Source organism: Durio zibethinus, chromosome 14 (genome assembly GCF_047325235.1).
Source record: "Durio zibethinus cultivar Kanyao isolate XHJ-2024 chromosome 14, ASM4732523v1, whole genome shotgun sequence".
Taxonomy (NCBI): Eukaryota; Viridiplantae; Streptophyta; class Magnoliopsida; order Malvales; family Malvaceae; genus Durio; species Durio zibethinus.
The window spans coordinates 25,588,959-25,612,637 of NC_143175.1; the positions used below are offsets into that span (position 1 = coordinate 25,588,959).

General features: G+C 35.7%; 4 protein-coding genes across 6 annotated transcripts; 3 read left to right on the forward strand and 1 right to left on the reverse strand.

Moving 5' to 3' along the window:
* Positions 1–524: 524 nt before the first annotated feature.
* LOC111295116 (ERBB-3 BINDING PROTEIN 1) lies at positions 525–4,517 on the forward strand. Of its 2 annotated transcripts, XM_022888489.2 has the most exons (11): positions 543–633; positions 741–771; positions 876–1,000; positions 1,112–1,196; positions 1,286–1,435; positions 1,546–1,699; positions 3,238–3,453; positions 3,545–3,681; positions 3,767–3,858; positions 3,960–4,139; positions 4,237–4,517. In XM_022888489.2, the coding sequence occupies exons 3-11, from the start codon at positions 910–912 to the stop codon at positions 4,329–4,331; spliced, it is 1,200 nt and encodes a 399-aa protein (XP_022744224.1). In that variant the 5' UTR covers positions 543–633; positions 741–771; positions 876–909; the 3' UTR covers positions 4,332–4,517. The 2 variants fall into 2 exon arrangements, with proteins under 2 accessions (XP_022744223.1, XP_022744224.1); XM_022888488.2 differs by having other exon boundaries at positions 525–771.
* A 689-nt stretch (positions 4,518–5,206) lies between these two features.
* Positions 5,207–7,619, forward strand: LOC111293545 (ran-binding protein 1 homolog b-like). Its single transcript, XM_022886264.2, has 4 exons — positions 5,207–5,575; positions 5,675–5,826; positions 5,924–6,049; positions 7,128–7,619. Exons 1-4 carry the CDS (start codon positions 5,409–5,411, stop codon positions 7,361–7,363), a joined length of 681 nt encoding a protein of 226 aa, XP_022741999.1. The 5' UTR covers positions 5,207–5,408; the 3' UTR covers positions 7,364–7,619.
* A 110-nt stretch (positions 7,620–7,729) lies between these two features.
* Positions 7,730–17,919, reverse strand: LOC111293544 (uncharacterized). Of its 2 annotated transcripts, XM_022886262.2 has the most exons (25): positions 17,641–17,919; positions 17,125–17,297; positions 16,905–17,014; positions 16,594–16,666; positions 16,328–16,389; positions 16,027–16,168; positions 15,475–15,693; positions 15,282–15,348; positions 14,286–14,685; positions 13,885–14,032; positions 13,587–13,747; positions 13,121–13,220; positions 12,392–12,466; positions 12,129–12,263; positions 11,596–11,685; positions 11,029–11,211; positions 10,839–10,943; positions 10,415–10,573; positions 9,676–9,720; positions 9,334–9,555; positions 8,969–9,075; positions 8,820–8,876; positions 8,646–8,694; positions 8,307–8,554; positions 7,730–8,079 (listed from the first exon to the last, which is right to left on the reverse strand). In XM_022886262.2, exons 2-24 carry the CDS (start codon positions 17,263–17,265, stop codon positions 8,393–8,395), a joined length of 3,012 nt encoding a protein of 1,003 aa, XP_022741997.2. In that variant the 5' UTR covers positions 17,266–17,297; positions 17,641–17,919; the 3' UTR covers positions 7,730–8,079; positions 8,307–8,392. The 2 variants fall into 2 exon arrangements, with proteins under 2 accessions (XP_022741997.2, XP_089600296.1); XM_089744170.1 differs by lacking the exon at positions 17,641–17,919 and having other exon boundaries at positions 17,125–17,523.
* Positions 17,920–20,841: 2,922 nt separating this feature from the next.
* LOC111295226 (pyruvate decarboxylase 2) lies at positions 20,842–23,518 on the forward strand. Its single transcript, XM_022888629.2, has 6 exons — positions 20,842–21,500; positions 21,599–21,762; positions 21,856–22,506; positions 22,640–22,757; positions 22,883–23,071; positions 23,168–23,518. The coding sequence occupies exons 1-6, from the start codon at positions 20,976–20,978 to the stop codon at positions 23,336–23,338; spliced, it is 1,818 nt and encodes a 605-aa protein (XP_022744364.2). The 5' UTR covers positions 20,842–20,975; the 3' UTR covers positions 23,339–23,518.
* The last annotated feature ends 161 nt before the right edge of the window (positions 23,519–23,679 follow it).

Below are 23,679 nucleotides of genomic sequence, written 5' to 3' on the forward strand. Positions count from 1 at the left end.
AATTGCGGAAGGATTTGAGTGCAGTGCTCTAGCAAGTTACTAATTGGTATGAGATTCACTAATAGAATCCACCTCTCGAGTATATTTTCATTTAAAACAGGTACGCTTGCTCTTTCGACCCAAAAAAAGTATGCCTGCTCTTAAACCTTAATTGTCGCTCCTTTTTGCCATCCTAGATTCCTATTTAATCCTTATTTCAAAACAAAGACGCTTTTCTGCACATTTGAAGGTCACGGTTAAGCGGGCCTTCAGCTCTATTTGATAACGTAAAAATACAGAGTATAGGCCCGTAAATGGGCTCGTTTTATGGGCCTGTTGAGTCCTTGGAACAGAAATCAGGAGTTTCCAAAAAGCCCCAAATTTCCCGAAACATGACAACTTCACTGCTTATTCAGCCTAAAATTAGCTTTTTTGTTTAAATGCTATTTTTGTTTATACGTGTTTTTTTATTTTTAGTTTACAATTGAAATTTGAAAATGGAGGGGGTCAAAGTCATTGCACAAAAAAGTTGGGAGGAGTGTTTAGACATTTGTCACTATATTTACCGCACACCACACACAAAAATACAACGATTTACAAAACCCTACCGGCTGAGACTATAAGCAAAATTTCCAATGCAAAGCAAACGCTGCCGTAAGGACCGTAACCCTAGCTCTCTCCTTTTCCCTTCATTTTTGGTATTTATTTTTATTTGTATTTTATATGCTCTCTAATCTCTTATCACCTCACCAAAACCCTAGCTCCTCCACTGACTGCCGCCAATTTCAACCAGTGAGCTCCTTTCTCTCTCAACCTCAATTATCCCTTTCAATCTCTTGCTTCGCTCTCAATTACAACTGATTTTCGAATACGGCTTTTCCAACTTTTTTTTTCAGGAACTGAATTGATTTTTGATAAGCTTCGAAAACGATGTCTGACGACGAGAGAGAGGAGAAGGAGCTGGATCTCACCTCCCCTGAAGTTGTTACTAAATACAAGAGCGCTGCTGAGATCGTTAACAGTTAATCTCCTCGTTTTATTCTCTTAATTTCTCATGTTTACTGTCTTTATGGGTTTTGAATGTGATGTTAGTTTATTTGTGTGGTTTCACGTTATGTTTGAAATTTTGCAGAGGCTTTGCAGTTAGTTGTAAAAGAATGCAAACCAAAGGCTAAGATTGTTGACATTTGTGAGAAGGGTGATGCATTCATCAGAGAGTAAGGGTTTAGTTTCTGCTGGTTTAGTGTTTTTATAAGTTTGACAATTGATAATGAAATTAGTAATTTATGGTTTGTATAATGTAAAGGCAAACGGGCAACATGTACAAGAATGTTAAGAGGAAGATTGAGAGGGGTGTTGCCTTCCCTACTTGCCTTTCTGTGAACAACACTGTCTGTCATTTCTCTCCGCTTGCTAGTGACACGTCGGAGTTGGAAGAAGGTGATATGGTGAAGATGTAAGCTTCATATAATTTTTTTTTTCTTAATTCAATGTTTTTGGATGTTTTGTGGGGTTATCATGTTTTGAATGGCAACTAAATTGTTTTTTTTTTTTTCCTGGATATAGTGATCTAGGTTGCCACATTGATGGGTTTATTGCTGTAGTTGCGCATACTCATGTTGTTCAGGATGGGCCAGTCACTGGCAGGCAGGCTGATGTTGTCGCTGCTGCAAATACTGCTGCTGAAGTGGCCTTGAGGCTTGTCAGGCCTGGAAAGAAGGTATTGTTTTGTATATCAATGCTGTAACATTCTATGTTATTCTTTTGTGTTCTTGAATGTTTCTTTAGCTATTGTGCTTTTGCAATCTCAAAATTCTTGAGCCAAAATTTTTTTTTTTTTGTTCAAGTTGAATATGTGGTTGGTTTTTGAAAAGTGTAAATACTGTGTTTTCAGTTTTGACTTTCACTTGATCCCCTAAATGATGAACTTTTTTTATTAGCCATGGATCTACATCCAAATGAAGCTTTTTGTCATGGTTACTCTGATTGGGGAATTGATCTCTCAACTCAATTTTTGCAACAACATTTTTTTTGGTGGTTACTCAATGCCTTTTTTATTTAATTCTTGGAAGTGATTGTATGATGTAGAATAGAAATTTTAAGTCTTGGCAACTTTGCCGAGGTGATCAATTTCTTGTTGATCTCCTCTTTTCCCTGTTGCCGATATTATGTTTGATCATGCTAGGCTGCCATAAGGTGATACATCTTTTATTGGTTTATTCCAATTGCCTAAGTGGACCAACATTTTCGTTAAAAACTACCATAAAGTGGGTTTTAGCCTCATGATTGTTTTTATCAAGCTCGATGTAAAATAGTTATTCTCATGATTGTTTTTACCAAACTACCATAAAGTGGGTGTTACTCTCATGTAAGATGTAGAATAGAAATTTGAAGGCTAGGCAACTTTGCCGAGGTGATCAATTTCTTGTCGATCTCCTCTTTTCCCTGTTGCCAATGTTATGTTTGGTCATGCTAGGCTGACTTGGGTGATATATCTTTTATTGTTTTGTACCAATTGCCTATGTGGACCAACATTTTCTTTAAAAGCAACCGCTCATGATTGTTTTTATCAAACTATTGAGAGATTTTGTTTAAGTAAATGGACATGTACTACTCTACTTTATTTATCACTGTTGCAAAGCTTTTCTTGTTTTTATCTACAAATTGGTTTTAATTACTGTGGTGGCAGCTTGCTGTTGTAAAATTTGGCTTTTTCCCTTTGGTGGTTGGGGGGAGGTTTGGTTCATGATTCACATAATCTTTACATGATGAAGATAATCTTGGGCTATGGATTTAGTTCCATTGTAGCATCTTTTAGTCATAGTTACACTGATAGAGTATCATTTATTATCGAATCTTTGTGCCTCACTCTCTACCCTCGTCAACCACCTAACCTGCCTACTGCAGTGGAGATGCAACTCTTATGAGTTCCATGGTTTTCCTTTTTGTATTTGTGAAATCTATCTAGTAAAGTTTGGTATTTTCAAAATGCCCTCAGATCCTAGTTTCCCTATGTGATGACTAGTTTTCAAAAGCTATGGACCAACATCCAAGTGAGGCTTTTGTCATAGTTACTCTGATAGGGAAAATTTTTTAAAGTTTCTGCCCTTTTTGAACAGACCTGTTGTGGACTGCTTTTCTGATGAATGCATTACTAGTTTCCTTTGTAATTTATATTGTTTAAAATTTGCATCATTACTCATTTAATTGATATTCTTCATTGTGCTTAATTTCTTTTCATTATTGTTTTAATGGCAGAATAAGGATGTAACAGATGCAATTCAGAAGGTAGCTGCAGCTTATGACTGCAAAATTGTTGAAGGTGTTCTTAGCCATCAACTGAAGCAGTTTGTGATAGATGGAAACAAAGTCATACTAAGCGTCTCCAATCCTGATACAAGAGTTGATGATGCGGAGTTTGAGGAGAATGAAGTATATGCAGTAGATATAGTCGCAAGCACTGGTGAAGGCAAGGTAATTGTCTTTTCTTGCCTTTTAACCTTGTTACTATGCTTATTTCATATTAATTTTTTTTCCTAAAGATTTACTTGTGTTGAAATTGCAGCCGAAGCTGTTGGATGAGAAGCAGACAACTATTTATAAGAGAGCTGTTGACAAGAATTATCATTTAAAGATGAAGACCTCTAGATTTATTTTCAGCGAGATAAATCAGAGATTTCCCATCCTGCCATTCACTGCTCGGTCTGTGCTTGTTTTGCATTTGTTATGAATATGCATTGGTGGTTATTTCTGCTATTTGACAGCTCTTGAGGATTTCCTCGAACAGGGCTTTGGAAGAGAAAAGAGCTCGTCTAGGTTTAGTTGAATGTGTGAATCATGATCTCTTGCAGCCTTATCCTGTTCTTCATGAGAAGCCTGGTAAGAATTCATAGCAGAAATCTTGTTGAATAATGAATTCAAAATAGTACCTTGTAATGTTGTCAAAGCGAGCTTACACATTCTGGACTATAATTATGCAGGTGATTATGTTGCTCATATCAAATTCACTGTATTGCTAATGCCTAATGGATCAGATCGAATCACATCCCATCCTCTGCAGGAGCTGCAACCAACCAAGACAATAGATGATCCTGAAATCAAGGCCTGGTTAGCATTGGGAACAAAGACAAAGAAAAAAGGTGGTGGGAAGAAGAAGAAAGGTATGATGTATATAATGATAAACTAACACGGTTTTAAGATGACCAGAACGAATATTTTGAGGGTTATGTAGTAAACTGAAGTATACATGTGTTGCAGGTAAGAAGGGTGATAAAGCTGAGGAATCAACGGAGGCCGAGGCCGAAGCTGAAGCTGAGCCAATGGACGCAACAACAAATGGTGGTGCATCTTAATAAATATTCCCATGTTCATTTCTCACCTTATTTTTCAATTTTGTTACTGTGGTCACTTGTACCTGGTTGGTTATGAGTTAAATTTAATATAGTACATCAGACATTGATCCTAATTGGGTTTCATCACATGTACTCCTCGTGTCTTTTATCCAACAACTGAAGTGAGTAAGCGAAGTTAATAACTTATTGGCATGTGTTGGTTAAACGTGGTTGTTATTAAAGAAACATATGTAACATCCTTGTTACAAAATGATTATCATGTAGAATGAACGAGTGGTTCCATCGAATTTAAAAAATGTAAAAAACTATATTTTTATCATGTTTGGTGATGGTGCTGCAAAACCTAATTCGATTTGAAAATTTCTTCCAGCATGTTCGACATGTTTGGTAGTGAGGGTGGTCTTACTTCTGCCCTTTGCTTTTGATTTGCTTGTTTTCGTAGAGTGCAAGTATGACCAAATTCTTGAAATTCAGTATGGGAGAGCACTTTAAAGTAGGGACCTCAGCAGTGACAGTTGAGATTGAGTAGCATGCCTTCCTTTCTGCACGCAAGGATTTTCATTGGATTATAACGCAGATTCTTTTTCTTTTTCTTTTAGATTTTTTTTTTTTTTTGTAAATCAGATGTTATTTCATAAAAAATCAGATGCTATACTTCCCAGATAATGTATGAAAAAAAAATCAAATTAAAATCAATTTCATTCAACGATACTCCAAAAATTACAGTAAAATAAAAAATAAAAAGAAAAATATCTTTACACCTGTCCCACGAAAGCAAAACATGGCCTGCGAAAGTGACACCGCTGTCCTTGGGCCCATCCCAAGCAATTCCTTTCTCTTTCTTCTTTTTCCCCGTTATAACGTCTTCGCAACCCCGCCCGCCACCAAAGCCCTAATAATAAAATTATAAACCAAAATAAATTAGAAAAAAAAAAAAAAAGGAAAAAACACTTCCTTCCTCAGTCCTTCCCTCTCCTCAGTCCTTTTTCATTAGAAAGTAGCGGTTTCACATCACTTCGCCCTTCTCTTTTACTCTTACATACTTTCTCCCCCAACCTTAAGCAACAGCGGCGACAAATGGCGAGCATTACTAAAACCGATCCGCAGGAGCACAACAGAGAAGACGAAGAAAACGCTCCCGCCGCCGACGACGAGGACACTGGCGCTCAAGTCGCTCCTATTGTGAAGCTCGAGGAAGTCGCTGTCAGTACTGGTGAAGAAAACGAGGATCCGATGCTCGATCTGTGTGCAATTTCTCTACTGTTTCCAACTTTTTCTTTGTCAGATTTTGTTTGTGATAGTTTTTCTTTCTCATTTTTTCGCTGAAAAATGATTTGATGCAGGAAAGCAAAGCTGTATCGATTCGACAAGGAAGGGAACCAGTGGAAGGAGAGAGGAGTTGGAAATGTCAAGCTTTTGAAGCACAAAGTCAGTGGCAAGGTTCGCCTTGTCATGCGCCAATCTAAGACCCTCAAGATCTGTGCAAATCATCTCGGTCTGTTCTTTTATTTTATTCTCTTACTATTTTCTTGATTTGAAGTTAATTCAATTAGTATGTTGAATTTTAGTTATGTTGAATCTAATGGTTGCAGTTCTTCCAACAATGACTGTGCAAGAACATGCTGGAAATGATAAATCATGCGTTTGGCACGCAACTGATTTTGCGGATGGTGAATTGAAAGAAGAAATGTTCTGCATTAGATTTGCTTCTGTTGAGAGTGAGCATTTTTTTCTTGCAATTGCATATTTTTAATTTTATTTACAAATTTTATTATCAACATTTTCTGTTGCTTGTTTTTTGGTACTACGACTATTAGTTATGCTCGCAACAAATGTTGATTTTATGATAATTCTTCAAACGTAGTTATTAAATTTTATTTATAATGTTTTAGACTGAATTGCATGTGTATGTTTCACTCCTTATTGTTTCTTTTTAAAAAGTTCAGTATGCAGAGTAAATAAAATCAAGGATAGGATTTTCATGTATGGGTTATATCAACATTTTTGTTTTAAAAACCCTTTATTTTATTTTGAAGAGATTTTAGTGGAAACTTAAAAAGTATAATGCAGAGTAGAATGTCTTGTGATGCAGCATCATGAATCTCCATCAACATTCTATTTGCTAATGGTTGAGTGTGCTCGCATTCTAATAAGTTTCATTTTAGGCTATTGAAAAACTTGTCTGATTGCTGCTAGCAATCTGAACTATACACAAGAAATTGCTTTGAAGTCTTGGGTATGGGAAGAAAGTACACCTTAGTTTTCTGCTGGCTTTTCTTGATAAGTATCATGAAAGCTAAGTGAGATCTAACATTACCTAAGAAAAATGGAGCAAAGACCAGCCTATTACCTGCAAATAGGAATACTAGTGCTAATGTACCATTGCTAAACAAACCAAAAGAAAAAGTATTTAAGTTGAACCAGTTGCTTAGTGATCTTAAGGAAAGGAAGGTAAAAGGATACTCAATTAACAGAAAAGGCAATAAAATCCCCGTATGTACCCGCATATTTGGATTTTCTGAAAGATCTTGCTGTTTTCATTATAAATTTTGGGGAATTATGCAAGAGGTTGTTACTCTTTTTTGTCCTTTGTTCATGTGGATGTGCGTGAGGGTTCCTGTTTTATGGGCGTTTGGGGGGTAAACTAGTCCGACTTCAGATGTTCAATTCTGAGCTCTGACATCTTTCTGATACAATCTGTTCAATCATATACTATTATTGATGTGAATGTAGGAAAATTGTCTATGCATGTAATTAAAAATATGTTTGTATGTTTGGGTGACATATTATGTTCAGATTGCAAGTCCTTCATGGAGATGGTTCAAGAGGTCGCAGAAAGTCAGGGAAAGAAAGAGGAAACCAAAGATGCCACAGCCACTGCTGGTCTCCTAGAGAAGTTGAGTGTTGGAGAAAGTAAAAGTGATGGGAAAGAACAAGAAGAAAAGGCTGCTGCCTCGGAGGATAAGGAAGCCGGGGAAGATAAAGCTAAGACAGAGGCAGACAAGAAAGATGAGCCTGCTTCAAAAGCATAGAACTGAAAGAGAGAGCATCTATAGTTGATGAAGTTTATCATATACATTGAATTTTTAGTGGTTGGGAGAATGATATTTTTCCCACTGCTTAATGTTTGCAAACAATCAAATTATGTTGAAAGCTTTGGATGGGACGGACGGTTTGTTTATTTGTCTACATGGGATTGTAATAGTCGGTTTACTGGTCTTTGATTCCGGTGGTAGTTCATTTGGTTTGACGGGGTAATGAATGTTTTGATTAAGTGTGTTTCTTGTAGATTGGTGGTGTGATTCTTTGTTTCGAAAATTAAGGAACAGACAGCAAAGATACCTGATGCTGAGCATCAGAAATTTGCATTCAGAAGTTGCATTCAAAAAACAATACCGTGAAATTCAAACTCATTGATATTGAGGCTGAAAATCCTGGAAAGGCTTCAGTAAATCCTCCATGGAGTAAGAAATCCTACTAAGCTAATCTTTTTTATTCTTCCATATAATTTTTTTTTCATTCCACTCACGTGTAAAAGATATCCCTCCTGACCTTTGTGTGCTTTTAAATAAGCCCAGGCAGCAGGCAAGGATCGGCAAACTATTTACAAAGTTTCTTGTTGCCCATTTAGAATTTACGGGCAATAATTAACATATGAATAAATCAAAACCCACCCAAGCAGCCATAGAAGAAATACAAAAGAATGTAAGAAACCACCAAACCAGCTCAAGAAGAGCATAAATGTCACCTGGAATGGAAAATTAAAACATAAAGTTAGGTCTACCATATCAAGAAAGGGGAAGATAAGACGGGCATTGCTTTCAAATATTAAATGGTTAGAAAATATTTTATTTTCTCAAGTTACTCACAACTGAAGTTCAATCCCACAAACAAATCCCTAATTACAAAGAATTCAATCTAATGATAAAGAGGATATTCAAAAGCATGCCTATTAAGAAGATTGGAAAATCTTACCTTAAATAGTTTTCTCCATCTTTAGAAAAATAGAAATAATCGCACAGAAAAAACGACCTCAGTGATAAAAAGAATATCAGGGCTGCCTAAGGCATCTTCAGCGCCTGCTTCAATTGTGCAAAAGCTGCAGGATGCATCCTACCAATGGCGGAATTAAATGACTCCCCATGAAGGGCAGCACAAGTTTGAAGATTGTCTCTCACTGAGTTTTCCAATGACAACTTTTTGATAGGGTCTGAGAATTTTATCTGAATGGCGGCAAAACCAATCCATTACTAATAAATAGTAAGTATATAAATATATGTAATTTGACAAATGATCTAACCAAAGAATGGCAACCTGTCTTTTCCTTAACTCCTTACTGGGAAGTGAACCATCATCATGAGACCTGCTAGAGCTCATGTTACCACCATTGCAATTTATTAGCAAAAATTAAGAATGAAAATAGTTGCAAATCTCTGATGTAATCACCACCAATCAAAATCAATAAAAAAATGGGTCAGAGTGTATAACCTTGACTCTTCCTCAGTTAAGTCATCAGTCCCTCCCAAAATCACACTAGTGCAGACACTGCATGAATAAAGTTGATCATTGTTGCGAATATTAAATGTCATCCAACTCTTGGTTGCAGATATGCATCAAAATCACGATTGTGCCCATACCTTAATATCTGATCAAGTTTGTCTAGAACTTGAGGTAGCCTTAAAGTCAAAATTATGGAAAGTGCTAGGCCAAATGTTTTCTTCTGGGGTGAAGATACATTGTCTACCTGTATAAACATGCAAAGACAATGATAAAAGCATAAATTAACTTTAAGAAGAATGCCAATGAATGAGAAAGACTCTTGTTAGCCAATTCACAATCCGAACAGAAAGCATAAAACCTCTAGGTGGTCAAAAGGAGTGGGGTTTTGTTTTTTCTTTTTTTTCCTGAGTCTAAACATCAATACAAACAGCTCAGAATAACTGACAATAGTACTTTGACTATCTTTCATTGTCCCCTTCATTGGGATATATTTTCTACTAACCTTGTCAAGCCATATGTCAACCAGACAAAGAAGAATATTATCTTCAATAGTGACACCAGTCTGCTGCAATAATGATGAGAGAGAAGGTTCTGATGTTAGTTGTGCAAGATAGTTGGTATTCATCACCAAAATCCTTGCTAGGATAGCAGCTGAAGATGCTTTAACAGCGGTCTTTGAAGGATCACCATCATCATCTCCACTCAAGCAAATAACAACTAGTTTCTACAACATTCAACAAGGCATAACAGTTGAATTAGATGTCATGAAAAGCAATATATCGTGGCAAATATAACTGAGAGCATGAATGATAAAAAATTACTGCAGGTAAAGAACCATGCTTACTTGTAAAGTACTGCTGATTAATGGTGGCACTTCCATAGGGAAACACTACAGAATAGCAAAAAAGATAAGCATTTACTACAACTGATTGGGTTTCTCAGGTCCAACACAATTTAATGATTCTAAACCTACATGGTCATTAATGAACAATTCTATCATCCATAGATATCAAACAACTTCATTTGCATTTTTAGCAATTTTAGGAATAATCATCCAATTTATGAAACACAATTAAACTTATGGATGCAAGGTCCAAAGGTAAATAGTTCATATACAAACTAAACCACCTTGGCTTCTCATGTTATTCTTCCATCATATAAATAATGTGAATTACTGTTTTCACGGAGCAAAATTGATAAAAAAAACATCTGGCACTCTTTAAATCATGAACGTATGAGAATGCATTTGCTGGTAAAGATGTCCATGCTCTGACAAAACAGTTTTGAGACGAAAGTACGTCTTTTAATATCAAAGATTTCACATTGAGGGATGTAACGCTTTCTAGACATGATACAATGTAGGACAACCAACACATTGTATACCCAACATAAGGGCACATAGACAACCTCGTATAAGGAAACCATGGTATGCTTGAGGTCATGTTTGTATTCATTATTAAATCTTTTTCCCATGGATATTATTTGTGGCAAAAAAGAACACTTTACACACGCTGCTACTGGCTTCTTCAAAATTCAGCCTATTTCAAATTATGTCACTGCCCTCAAAATTTACAGAATAATACCTGTATTAGAATGTCAATGACAGGAAGGGTTGAAAGCAGCCCTCTGTCATTGACATTTCCAACAATGAGATCAAGAAGTTTAGCAACACTGGAAGCATGCATGCTAAGAAATTCCCTTGCACCCAAAATAACGTAACCTTCAGTAATATTGACAGCAACCTGCAAGCATGTTCAGATGAATATAAGATTAAAAGAAAAAAGGAGAGAGAGAGAGAGAAGGGATGGATGAGCTGCAAACAATGATTTATAAGAATGCGAACGAGGAAAGCCTAAAGCACCAAATGCAATTGGTAGACAATCCAAACCACAGACACCTACACTGTTTTTAAAGGAGCCATTGCAATCCTACTTTCATGATGAATTACCACAAAAAGGGGAATGAAAGGACTAACTAACAAGGACAGAAACAATCAAGAAGTCTAACCTGCAAATGGTCGAAATTTCTTTCCAAGATTTCCACCAGACATGGGAAATATGCTAAGAGTTGAGGCACCATTGCAGGGGAATGAGAAATTGTAGCTTCCCACAACTGCAGATATGAAGACCCTTAGCACAAGATGTTTATGGGTAAAGGCAGTCAGATAATTAATAAAATATTTGGGCAGTAGTCTAACCAGCATGCTATCCTCCAGAAGATTGAGTTCATCTGGGCCATTTATATCAATCCCCTTTTCAAGAATGGGCAGCAGCATGCTGTAGCAAATAGGTGACTGATATCCAAGTGCAACAACAAAGTTCCGCAAAGCAATAAGAAGCTGTATCTGTAGAAGGCTTTCACCAGAAGATTCCTCCCAAACCTTTTCATATTGAGTGGTTAAAGGAAATTAAAAGAATATATATATTAAATATGCACACCTGATAATTACAGTCTATGCCATGCCTATACAAGTTAATTAACCCATTTGCTCTCAAATTTTACTTCACATTCCAAATTATTCATTTTATTGTTGTAATCAACTATTCATTAGGACACACTTGTAAAAAGTTTATTGCACTTAATCATGCACAACAGTAAAATTTGCGTCAAGTTTCACAACAACAATTTCTGATATTGGTAATTATCTGATTTGGTAAAATTGTTCCATGTTAAAAACTCCTCGATACTTATATTGTCAATAACCAAGCTTATGAAAGTAAACAAGTAACTTTCAGAGAAGAAAGTAAAGCAGTGACAACAATACCGTTTGGAAAAACTGCATCAAGTAATTTGCATATGGGATAACTTCATTGACATGGCCAAGAAGAATAGAAATCAAATTTAAAATCTGGACCTGAAATTGATGTGGAAAGCAGCAGCACGTGAATGGAATGTCAGGAATATACACGATGCATATATACGTGCATGCAAACACAAAAACACAAAGAAAGACTCGGATTTAAATATAGACATGCACTCTCCCAAAACCAGAATTTGCATCTGAGATTTGCTAACCTATATTTGTTAATATGAATCTAAAGAAATCCATTACGAACTTAAGTAGGAATGAGCAAAGCACATAAGTACAAAAAGTTTTCAAGTAATATTCACTATCTGTTCAACTTTATCATCAGATGCTGTACATGCATGAAAGAAATTCTAAAGCTCAGCTTGTAGATTCCAGAAATTTTCTACAATCATAAGATACATAAATCCCCTTTTCCAGAAAAGCAGAAAGGGGAGAAAGAATGCCTAAGCAAGCAGTGAACATCAACAACAACCAACAATAGAATTTACCTTTGAATCAAACTCTTGAACTTCTTTAACCAACTTAAAACATGAATCCCAACAAGCAGGAAGTAGATCAGAAAAATCTTTCTCTGAAAAGTCTGCATCTTCAACATGTAAACACAACGATCGGCAGGCTGCCAGCTAAAACAACAATACACAACATAAAAGTGAGCAAAGTACAATAACCTCCAGGAATAGATTATTATGAAGGGACAGAGAAACATGAAGGGAGACATGACACAAAAGGAAAGCAAACTTATGGAACATACCCTCACAGATAGGTCTTTATCCTGTAACAACCGTATCAAGGCACAGTACACAGCTCTTTTTGTGTCGCTCTTAATCTGCAGGAATGCAAACATTAGAAAATAAACATTTATGACTAATTTCTTGCTGCAACCAAAGTACTTTATCAACATTCCAATCAGAAATTAAAGAGGAATTATAAATGATACACGGTATTATATTCACATTACAGATTCCAGACTCCCAATGCATCACCCTTCTACCATGACAACATAAAACCGATTCCCCAATTCTTACTAGGATACAAGTCCATGTAAAAAGCACTAATCCAATGCACACCAATCAGAGCCTATTGCTAGTGGCACTTATTCAAACTCACGTTTGATTTATGTACTCTATATTCTCGTGTTGTAGCAAATGGAACAGAATCAAGTGCCAAAGGATTTTAGATTGATGGGTTGTCCTGAATCACTACTTTTAGTTTTTTCCACAAGGGACACAAACTTCAAGGCTCAATTAGAAATCTACCACGTCTGATTTGAAAAGAGTTGGCAACCATCATTTTGCCAGAGCAAAAGATTCAATGTATGATTGAGCAAGCTTCTTACCTGACAACTGCTGGTCACCATGATGCTATACTGATGGAAGCCTCAACACACTACTGTGGCATGCATACAAACACACACATACACTTCACAAGAAGGGACTCTAGGAGAAGATACAATAAGGCCTATAGAAGGATATTATGTTACCTCAGAAACCCATTGTCCCAATATTAGTGCAACTTTCCGGTGGATGATACGCATATTTGGATGATCATTAGAAAGTTCAAGGGATAAAGCACCATTAAACCTGCAATCCAGGATTTTTCAGGAAAAAAGGAAAGATCATCATACCACCTATTGAAACATACAAAGATGATACCTACCTATTTATTCACAATGTAATTAGTGTGATACTTTAACAACTTAAGAACTGAACCAAGGGACAAATTAGAAAGGAAGCAACTAAATAACGTTCCTACTTTGCTTGGATTATTATGCGGGTTTATCATGCAAAATAAGGCATAGTGGATAAAATAAGACCTCCTTCAATGCCCCATCCCCAAAGAAAATAAAAAACCATAGCAAACCAGCAAGGGTAGACAGAGTATGAATAAAGCAAAATTATCAAGTGACCACACACCACCAAATATAGCATAATTGAGAATGGGCATACCAATCTTTGAAGCTCAGGTAATTTGAGAGCTCATAATATACATACGCAGCAGCACCATAAGCAGCATCTTTAAGGAGTAACCCTGGAGTAATTTCAGTCACTGAAGTTGGGCAACCATTCATTGCCCCTTGAAGGATGGACACCACAATAGGAGCTAGCAGCTAAATGTAACCAGTCAATTCAAATAAGCGTACAAGTATGCATATGAAACAGCAGCCAACAAAAAAAAAAAAAAGAAAAAAAGAAAGAATAGTAACATAATAACACACTAAATGATCTGTACTAAATTACCACATACTTGACTGTGGTTTTCAAACAATACAATATATAAAGCCTCCGCACAAGGCCTCAGTTTCTCTGTCCACTGAACCATATCCTGCTCATGATGAAAAACCTCAGGGTTCTCATACCAATCCTCCAAATCACTTGCAGTTAGAACAAAATACCTGTAAATACCTTAATTATGACAGATTTAAAGCAACAAGTTGTTCGAAAAGTTGATAACAAAATTCTTGATGCAAAATATGCAAACAAAAAAGTAATTAAAAAATATCAATTTTAACTGCGGTTTTCTAAATTATTTTTTCTCTTTCCCGTACCATATGATTGGTTGACGAGGGGGTGGAAAAGGAAAAATCATAGTGTGCAGAAAGCCAAAGACAAACGGATAAAGAAAGGCAGAAGTGAAAGGGTAATTACCTCCTTATTAAGACGTTGCATAAAAGTACTATCTGTTCATTAGGCAGAAGGGAAGTCAAAACAACAGCAACAGCATTAGAAATGTTTTTCTTCATCTGCTCTGGTGTAAAACCATTCTCATCCATAACCCGTCCAATGAGACTTGTTTTATATTCTTTACATTCCAAGACACTTTTTGCCATTACCATACACTTTATCAGGAATTGCTCAAAGGATAATATATCTGGCTCAGGATCTGTAATCTTATTTAAACAGAAATTGAGAACAGGTTGAAGAACACATTTATCACCAAACGAATAAGGATGCCTTTGTTGAATTGCAACTAGAACCTTCATCAATTTAGTACATGCCCTCTTTATAAAGTCCCAAAATTTAGGATGTCCATTCTGAAATGTTGTATCTGTAAAATAAGGTAACACGTACAAATAAATTAATTATACAAAATCTTCTATAACAAGTATTTGAAATGGTTTCAGCTTTATTCTTTAAAACATGAGATCACAAGTTTTTTTTCTGGCCAATATGAAGATCAAAAGTTCAAGAATAAAAAAATTGACAGTTTCTCTCACAATTAGGATGGAACAACATAGATTACCATTTCAGACCAAGGAACCCATTTTCCTATATTCCAGAGGGCTTCCTAGTTCTGTATGTAAAAGAAAAACAGAAAATATAGAAAGCTTGATTTGGTTTTATTTGCATTAATTACAACTATGATCATTATTCTGCAACAAAGTTCGAAAATATCGCATGCTCAAATTGTGAAAGGGAATGAGTCTTGCATCAAAGAAAACAGGGAAAGCTTTTAAATAATTTGTATGCTAATTGTAATAATTGTTTATTTTTCAATTAACTAAAATTACAAGTTAATTCTTTGGAATAGAAATGCTTATTGCCTAGTTTTTAGGAGAGGAACAGTAAATGATCTGGTACAAATGAATCTGGTTTTTTGCATATATGGGACCAAAAATTGACATCAAGAACAAGCTATCTTACAATATGGAAGAAATGATTGAGCAGCATTCAAAATCACAGGAGAAACCTCTTTGACTGGTCTTATCTCCTGTAAAATGAAGCATTTAAATCATATACTCTCATTCCAAACTGCCAGAAAACAAAAAAAGAATGAAATGGTAATGGACTCTAAAATCCTCAAAATGCTTTGGAAAGAGAAAGAAATAATAAGTACCTGAATACATTTTGCATCACTTTGAAACCCTGAAATCACTAATTGACATATTATCTTTAGACAAAACAACCATCTCTCACACGTTAGATAAAGGTTATCATGATACTGCTCCACAGCATTTGAATTATAGTTTTGAGTGATTGTAGAAAAACCATGTAATATTGTTTGTACATCACTCTGCCAAAGATGCCAGCAATACTCAAATAAATGGGATGATATCTGCCAAAAAAGTTTTGCAAGTGAGACTCTTCTGGTCTATAGAACAGAACTGTAATTGGCAAAAATAGGAATTTGATCCTAAAACAAGTAGATTATGATTTCTAAGAGAAGACTAGAGCGCAGAAATGAAACACTCATAAACCACAATGTAGAAGACACTAATTACAGTTCCAAATGTATTTATGAATTGGCATGACAATGCTTTTCAAATCAATCCTGTCCAGGCTTAGGTAACCTATCAAGGTAGCATCCACCAGATAAATGAGCAGGTCAACACACCACTTTCATTTAGGGGGAGCTTATAAAAACGAAGATGTTTCAGTAATCACATACCTCTGCAAAATTCCTTTGATCAACAGTAAGACGTTTTGTGGATAATTCCTTCAAAGTTCTAAAGAGAATCATAAAAATCCTGTGGGAGGTAAGAACATCGGCAGATTGAAGCTGCTGAGCTAGAAAAGAAAACAGCTCTGGCCTAATATCATTACACCAACAAATCAGTAAATACTGTTAGCTACACATGGAAATGTTTATGAAATCCCATAATACAGGAAAAAGAAAAACGTTTTCTAGCTCAATAAAGTGGGAAAACACATTAATGAATATTACGAGTTTAATGAGTAAAGATATATACCACTCCCTGGGATAATCAAAGCGAGCAATTTTGGAAATGAGCACTGCCAGCATTTGAGCTATCTGTATCAGCAAAAGAAAATGCAAAAGATAAAAGATGTTAAAGACTGCTAAACTCAAACGAAATTACAGGCCAACAGGCCACAATGTGAAATATATACCAGGTGTAACTAGTAGGCAACTTAAATCCAATCAAATCCTAACACACCTAATGCACATAAGCTTAAATTCTTTACAACAAAAAGAAGAAAAAATTTAGAGAAATACCTGATAATTATCTTCTCTCAAGTGTGATAACAGTTTTTGTCTTAAATGTAGTTTCTCTTCGTTGCTTATCCCCCTGAATACAAAATTTAAGATCACTAGGGGAAACATATATAAATATATAAATATAATTATTTTAAGAAATAAATAAAGAAAGTAAAGGTAAACACTCTTTATCAGCTTGTAGAGCGCAATTCGCAACTTAAAAAAATCAAATGCAGTTTCCTTAAGAGTTGAAATGAAAAGCCGATACTAATATTTGAAGTTTGAACTCATATATGAATTAAATGTATGAAATATAGCATATATCTTACGAGGAATCGCGCCTCTTCCTCCAATACCGATTGATACTGTTTTTGAAATATACAGAGGCCATTAATCGAATATCCACTTGAGACGCTAAATCTTTCGCTGTAATCACTTCCTGAAATGACACAAAAGGAATTGCAACTTAAACGCGTATAAATTTCAAATGCATTGTACAGAAAATTCAAAACGAGAAAAAGAAAAAAAGAGAAGAAGATAAATAAATACCATTAGGCAAGAGCAGAAGCCAGGCCGGCTCTCGGATTGAGAGAGAGCCGCCTCGGCCGGTTTGCGAATGGTCTCGTCTTGGCTCATTGAGTTGGCGAGCAAAGAGTATATGGCAGGCAAATCAGAAGCCGAGAGCGCCATCGGCGTATCCAAAATCTCCGTCTTATCTTTAACTACGAGAACAAGCGGAACCGTGTTAGCGAAACGGATCGGTGAATCGCGAGCTTTATGAGAAAAAGAAGAATATGGTGCGGCGAGGGAGGCTTCACGTCACATGGATGTTGAGGTTTTCGACGGAGTTGTATTTGAGCGTTTGTGTTTGATGGTGGAGATGGATGGAATGATTGGGAGGTATTTTGGTTCAGGCGAGGAAATGGGGAGCAAGGCCGAAGAAGTATCGGTCATCTTTTGGGCTTTTTGGCAGCTATATTACGCTCCAACTCAGCTCTTCTTCTCTCAGTAAAGAAAATAAAAGAAAAAGGCCTGAGAATTTCTATAGGGTGTGAAATGGTCTACCTGCTTTATTGTTTCACAAACAAGAGGAGTGATGATGAATGATGATCCACTTTCTGTTATTTTTATTTTGTCTTCTTTTTTAATTTCATTTTAGTGAAACTTCAATCGACTTGATCGAGTAGTAAAATTTAGAATTTTGAAATGAAGTGAGTAAAAAAGTGATGAAAACATTTTTCCGCAATTAAAAAGTAGAATTAAGAAACGTCCCGACTATAAATAAAGAGCCTCCTTTGTTCTTAAGCATCTGGTTCGATAAATAAAAATTTTAAACTTTCATATATATATATAAAGCTATTTTTATACATAAATATATAGGTTTTTTTAAATAAATATATAGTTCAAATGTTATTGGGCTAATATACGCTACTTAGATTCATCGAATCGACACTACTTTCTGCATGCACCGCATGTTGAGCTGGACTAATTAAGCCTTTTTTGGGCTAATTGGATCCATCTGAGCCCAAACTGGAAAAAATGACCCAATTTTAAGACTGATTGATGCTTGGAGCCTTGAGTGGAGTCTTAAGTTTTAGGGCTTGCTTTCAGGCTAATAGAGAGATAAAAATCCAGGGAGGCCCAAAAAGAACATGCTGTTGAGGTTAACCTTTTTCCGTCCTTCCGAGCTAAAATGCTGCTGAGAGAGGTTTGCTATGCCTTTAGAAGACCTAAGATTCAACTCCTTTGCAACGAACAATTAAGAGGTGCAGACGTGTACAATTCAAACCCTAAATCAACGTAACAAAGTTTTGAACAAACATAAGGAATACCAGGTGTCCTCCCATTTCCACTACGAAATCAAAACTTCAATTTGAACACGACCAGTTTCTTTCTTCTGGCGTCTTCAGTATCTGATAGATAGGCATGTCAATTATTATTATTATTATAATATATAACTATTATTTTAAGAAAAATCATTTGTTATTATGTGTTATGTAGATAATGTAGTAGTACAGATTTTGTTCTTTTTTAGTACCGTTTTTTTAATCATTTATGTTTTCAAACAATTTACTTCGAATAATTCCTGTAGAGTACAATTCAAACAAGGCTTCCTCAGTTGTTCACTTTTCCACCTTGTCCTTGCCTCGTGATTGTCCCGGATCTGTGCCTAAAGCAAGAAACTTTACAGCTTATGTTATAAATGGCTCAACCACCTTATTGACCATTGTTTCAGAAGCCTACAGCTTTCTTGCGCCTTCCTTCTCGCTTCATCCACGGTAAATGAGCTTTCACGCTCTGCACTTATGTTTCACTTACATAAGTGTATATATATATATACATAACAAGTTAATTATTCTCTAGTAATTATTAATAAAATTTTCTAAAAAAACTTGACTACACTTTCCAATGTCACGGAGTAGAAAAGTTGGATTTTGGAACTGAATTGACAAAGGAAATACTAAAAGAAAACAAATTCAAAAGAATTTGCCTTTCTTAGTGTTTGAAATGGCATACAGAAACCTGAGCTATGAAATAATGCAAATGTCAATAGAAAATTTGCAATTTTTATGACTTAAGCTTAAGCTCTGGTAGGTGTGCAGTTTGAAACAGTGGAAACAACTTGGCTAGTTATAAGTGATTTTGAATTAAATTCAATTTAATTTTTTTATATATTATATAATATTATAAAAATTTTAAATTTAATTAAAATTTAAACTAAAATTTTTTTCGATCCGAATTAAACTGAATTAAATTTTATCAATTATGTTATATTTGATTTATCGATTTTTAATTTTTAATTTTTTTATATTTGTATATTATTTTAATATATTTAAATAAAATTTAATATAAAATTATTATTTTTATTTTATAAAATTAAAAAAAATATATAAATTAAAAATATATAATTTAATTCGATTTAATTTTTATTTAAATTTTAATTTAAACTTAATATATATTTAATATTTAAAATTAATTCGAATTATCGGGTTAGCTCGCGCTTCTTCATTCTCGTTGTGGCAGCGTTGTGTAATGCCACGTTTTGCATCACAAACACATGCTCCATCGTACGTACCGTTTAATTTTTTTCATGAATTATTAGTCCTTTTTTTTAGCATATCATTAATAATTATTATGTTATAATTAATTATTATAATTTAAAATTATATGAAATTTTATTTAAAAAATTATATAAATTTTATTAAAAATTTATATGAGATTTATATTTACAAATGATGAAAATTTTATATAATTTTTTAATTATAATTTGTAAATAAATTTTTTATTATAATTAAATAATTATAAAATTAATAAAAACATTAATTGTAATAAAAGGAAATAACATTTCATCAGTCCTTGTAGGACACGAATCTCCTTTGTATAAAGAACAAAAGTTTTTCAAATGGTGGAATTCCCAGCCAACTCATATGGTTTCCAAAACCAGTGGGATTTTGGATGGTTCCAGTGGAAAACTTGTTTTGCTCCTGGTTTTTTCAACCTAAATTAGGGCACCATTATCATTGAAAGGTTTTTGTCTCTTTTGTAATGAAAGTTGGATTTATAGAATGACTCAGAGCACGCGCCCAAAGAAGGCAAAACAGGGGAGAAACAGGTGAAATAAATAAACAAGTGCTAAGCAGTAAAGCGTTCAAAAACCATGGTGCAGCTCAGCGACCAAAATGTCTACGTGTTTCAGTTGAAGCTTCAATTGACGCCGTATGCCACCGTTGGCTTTTGCACCTGTCCGTGTATATATAAATCTAGCCTTAATAATTATAATTTTATTAAATCAGAAACACCAAAATTAAAAAAAAAGAAAAAGAAAAAACAAGTTAGATTAATGGGTAATCAGCAACCTTGTTCCAAAAAGATTCTGCATTTAACCAAAAAAAAAAAAAGCATCATTCCCTTTGAATGAAAATTAAAAAATAATAGTCCATTTTATTAGCAAATAATAACTTCACATGCTGCTTTTTAGAAAGAACAATTTTGTATTGCCGAGCTCATAGTCATAGGTCAGTTAATGTCATTCATATTTAGGCAATTAATTAGTGGATACTACTAACAATAATTAAATGAGAGCGCGTTTCTCACGTTCCATGGCAGACATTCTTTCTGGTGTCTATCGCAAAAGTAATTTTAGTACGAGTGAAATTGGAATCCATAGAAACTAAACCAATATCATCTCTCCAGAAAACCGCCCGCAGTATCATTTACCGGTCAGTATTTGCCTTTATAAATTCCTCCCCCATTGTTTTCCATTTCACATTAAGACAAATTTCCCAATTTTATTGAAACAGAAAAAAAAAAAAATCAAGCTTTTTCTATCTTTCTCTCTACAGTTATCTTCACCAGATCAACTCTTGATTGCCAAAGCGGTGAAAAATATCTTTTTCAAAATGGATATTACGATTGGATCACTCGACATCTGTAAACCGACTTGCAACGATGTTGCCAGTCCACCCAAGGGCGCCGTTGTTACCATTCAAAACTCCGTTTCACCCACCGCTATCAACTCCTCAGAAGCCACTCTCGGCCGTCACTTAGCTAGACGGCTTGTTCAGATTGGAGTAAACGACGTATTCTCTGTTCCAGGGGATTTTAACTTGACTTTGCTTGACCATTTGATAGCTGAGCCTGGGCTTAACCTGATCGGCTGCTGTAACGAACTTAACGCCGGATATGCCGCTGATGGTTACGCCAGGTCTCGTGGCGTTGGTGCCTGCGTTGTGACGTTTACTGTTGGTGGGCTCAGCGTTTTGAACGCGATTGCTGGTGCTTATAGTGAGAATCTGCCTCTTATTTGCGTTGTGGGTGGACCAAACTCCAATGACTGTGGAACTAACAGGATTCTTCACCATACGATTGGGTTGCCTGACTTTAGCCAAGAGCTTAGATGCTTCCAGACTGTTACTTGCTATCAGGTAATAATCTCTCTTTCTTTCCCCTGCTTTTATAATTTTGTTGTTGTTTTGGTTTTGATTAGGAAGATGATAAATATGGAGTGTTTGGTGTTTACTAGGCTGTGGTGAATAACTTGGAGGATGCTCATGAATTGATCGATACAGCTATTTCAACTGCTTTGAAAGAAAGCAAGCCTGTTTATATCAGTATCAGCTGCAACTTGCCTGCAATTCCTCACCCCACTTTTAGCCTCGACCCTGTTCCGTTTTCACTCTCTCCAAAGTAAATTTTTTATCTTTTCAAGCTCAAGATTATTTAGTGATTAACTTTTACGTCAAGGAAATGTTTTTGTTTATTTTTGGGTATTGTGTGTAGATTGAGCAATAAGATGGGGTTAGAGGCGGCAGTGGAGGCAACCGCAGAGTTCTTGAACAAGGCTGTGAAACCGGTTTTAGTAGGTGGACCTAAGCTGCGTGTTGCTAAGGCATGTGAGGCTTTTGTTGAGTTGGCTGATGCTAGTGGCTACGCCCTGGCGGTGATGCCATCAGCTAAAGGGCTGGTTCCTGAGCAACATCCTCATTTCATTGGGACCTACTGGGGTGCCGTTAGCACTGCTTTTTGTGCTGAGATCGTTGAATCTGCTGATGCTTACTTATTCGCTGGACCTATTTTCAATGACTATAGTTCTGTTGGGTACTCCTTGCTACTTAAGAGAGAGAAGGCAATTATTGTGCAGCCTGATCGGGTAGTGATTGCTAATGGGCCTTCATTTGGTTGTGTTTTGATGAAAGATTTTCTTAGAGAACTCGCCAGGAGGCTCAAGCACAATAATACTGCTTATGAGAATTACCACAGGATTTTTATTCCCGAGGGTCATCCTTTGAAGGCAGCACCTAAAGAGCCTTTGAGGGTTAATGTTCTGTTTCAACACATTCAGAAGATGCTCTCTAGTGAAACTGCCGTGATTGCTGAAACAGGGGATTCTTGGTTTAACTGCCAGAAACTGAAATTGCCTAGAGGATGTGGGTGAGTATTAGAGGATAAACTTTTTTAGCTTATGTGAATCCCCAACTTAGTCTAGGCTAGGAATCAAAAGCCACATATAGGAAGAAAAAATTTAGGGTTTTGAATTTGACATTGAATTCGAATTGTTTTGCAGGTATGAATTCCAAATGCAGTATGGATCAATTGGGTGGTCAGTTGGTGCCACTCTGGGGTATGCACAGGCTGTTCCAGAGAAACGTGTAATTGCTTGTATTGGTGATGGTAGTTTCCAGGTATGTGTGGTCATTTTTTGATCATTAATTATGATATTTTTGCGTGGGAAAAGAAGTCAAATAATACCAAAGTGCTGTTAAATTCATTCGGTTGTTTATAATATTTTTGGTGGTTGGTTCAATAGGTGACCGCACAAGATGTGTCAACAATGCTGCGGTGTGGACAGAAAACCATAATCTTTCTGATAAACAATGGTGGTTACACCATTGAAGTTGAGATTCATGATGGACCATACAATGTGATCAAGAATTGGAACTACACTGGCTTGGTAGATGCAATTCATAATGATGAAGGCAAGTGCTGGACAGCCAAGGTGAGTCAATTCAAACTTGGTACATTGCTCAAATGTATCAAATCAAATTCCTTACATAGATGAATGCTGATGTCTATAAATTTGTTCCTGTTTCAGGTCTTTTGTGAGGAAGAGCTCATTGAAGCAATTAAGACGGCAACAGGAGCGAAGAAGGATTGCTTATGTTTCATTGAGGTGATAGTTCACAAGGATGATACTAGCAAAGAGCTGTTGGAATGGGGCTCTAGGGTCTCTGCTGCTAATAGCCGTCCCCCAAATCCTCAGTAAACTCTAGGCGCTGGCATGGAATGCTATTAGCTTTAACCTTCAAGTACATGAGAATTACTCGCATAACTGTGTGGATTAAATTCTGTATTTTCAACATTATGCTGAATATGGGGATTGCTCGCGGATGTTTGTGTACATTTACTTTCAATTTCATTTCTAGTAATGAATGTTTTTGTTTCATTTCTTGTGGTCTTTGCTAAATTTGATGATTAGTCCAGAGCGAGAGCAAAAGCTCAGAATTGACAGGTAAAGAAGGGACTACATGACATGATAAAGACCGAAAGGCCATGGGAACGTGTAGCATACGGTTGATTAACCTGCCTATCCAAATTTCTGATAGA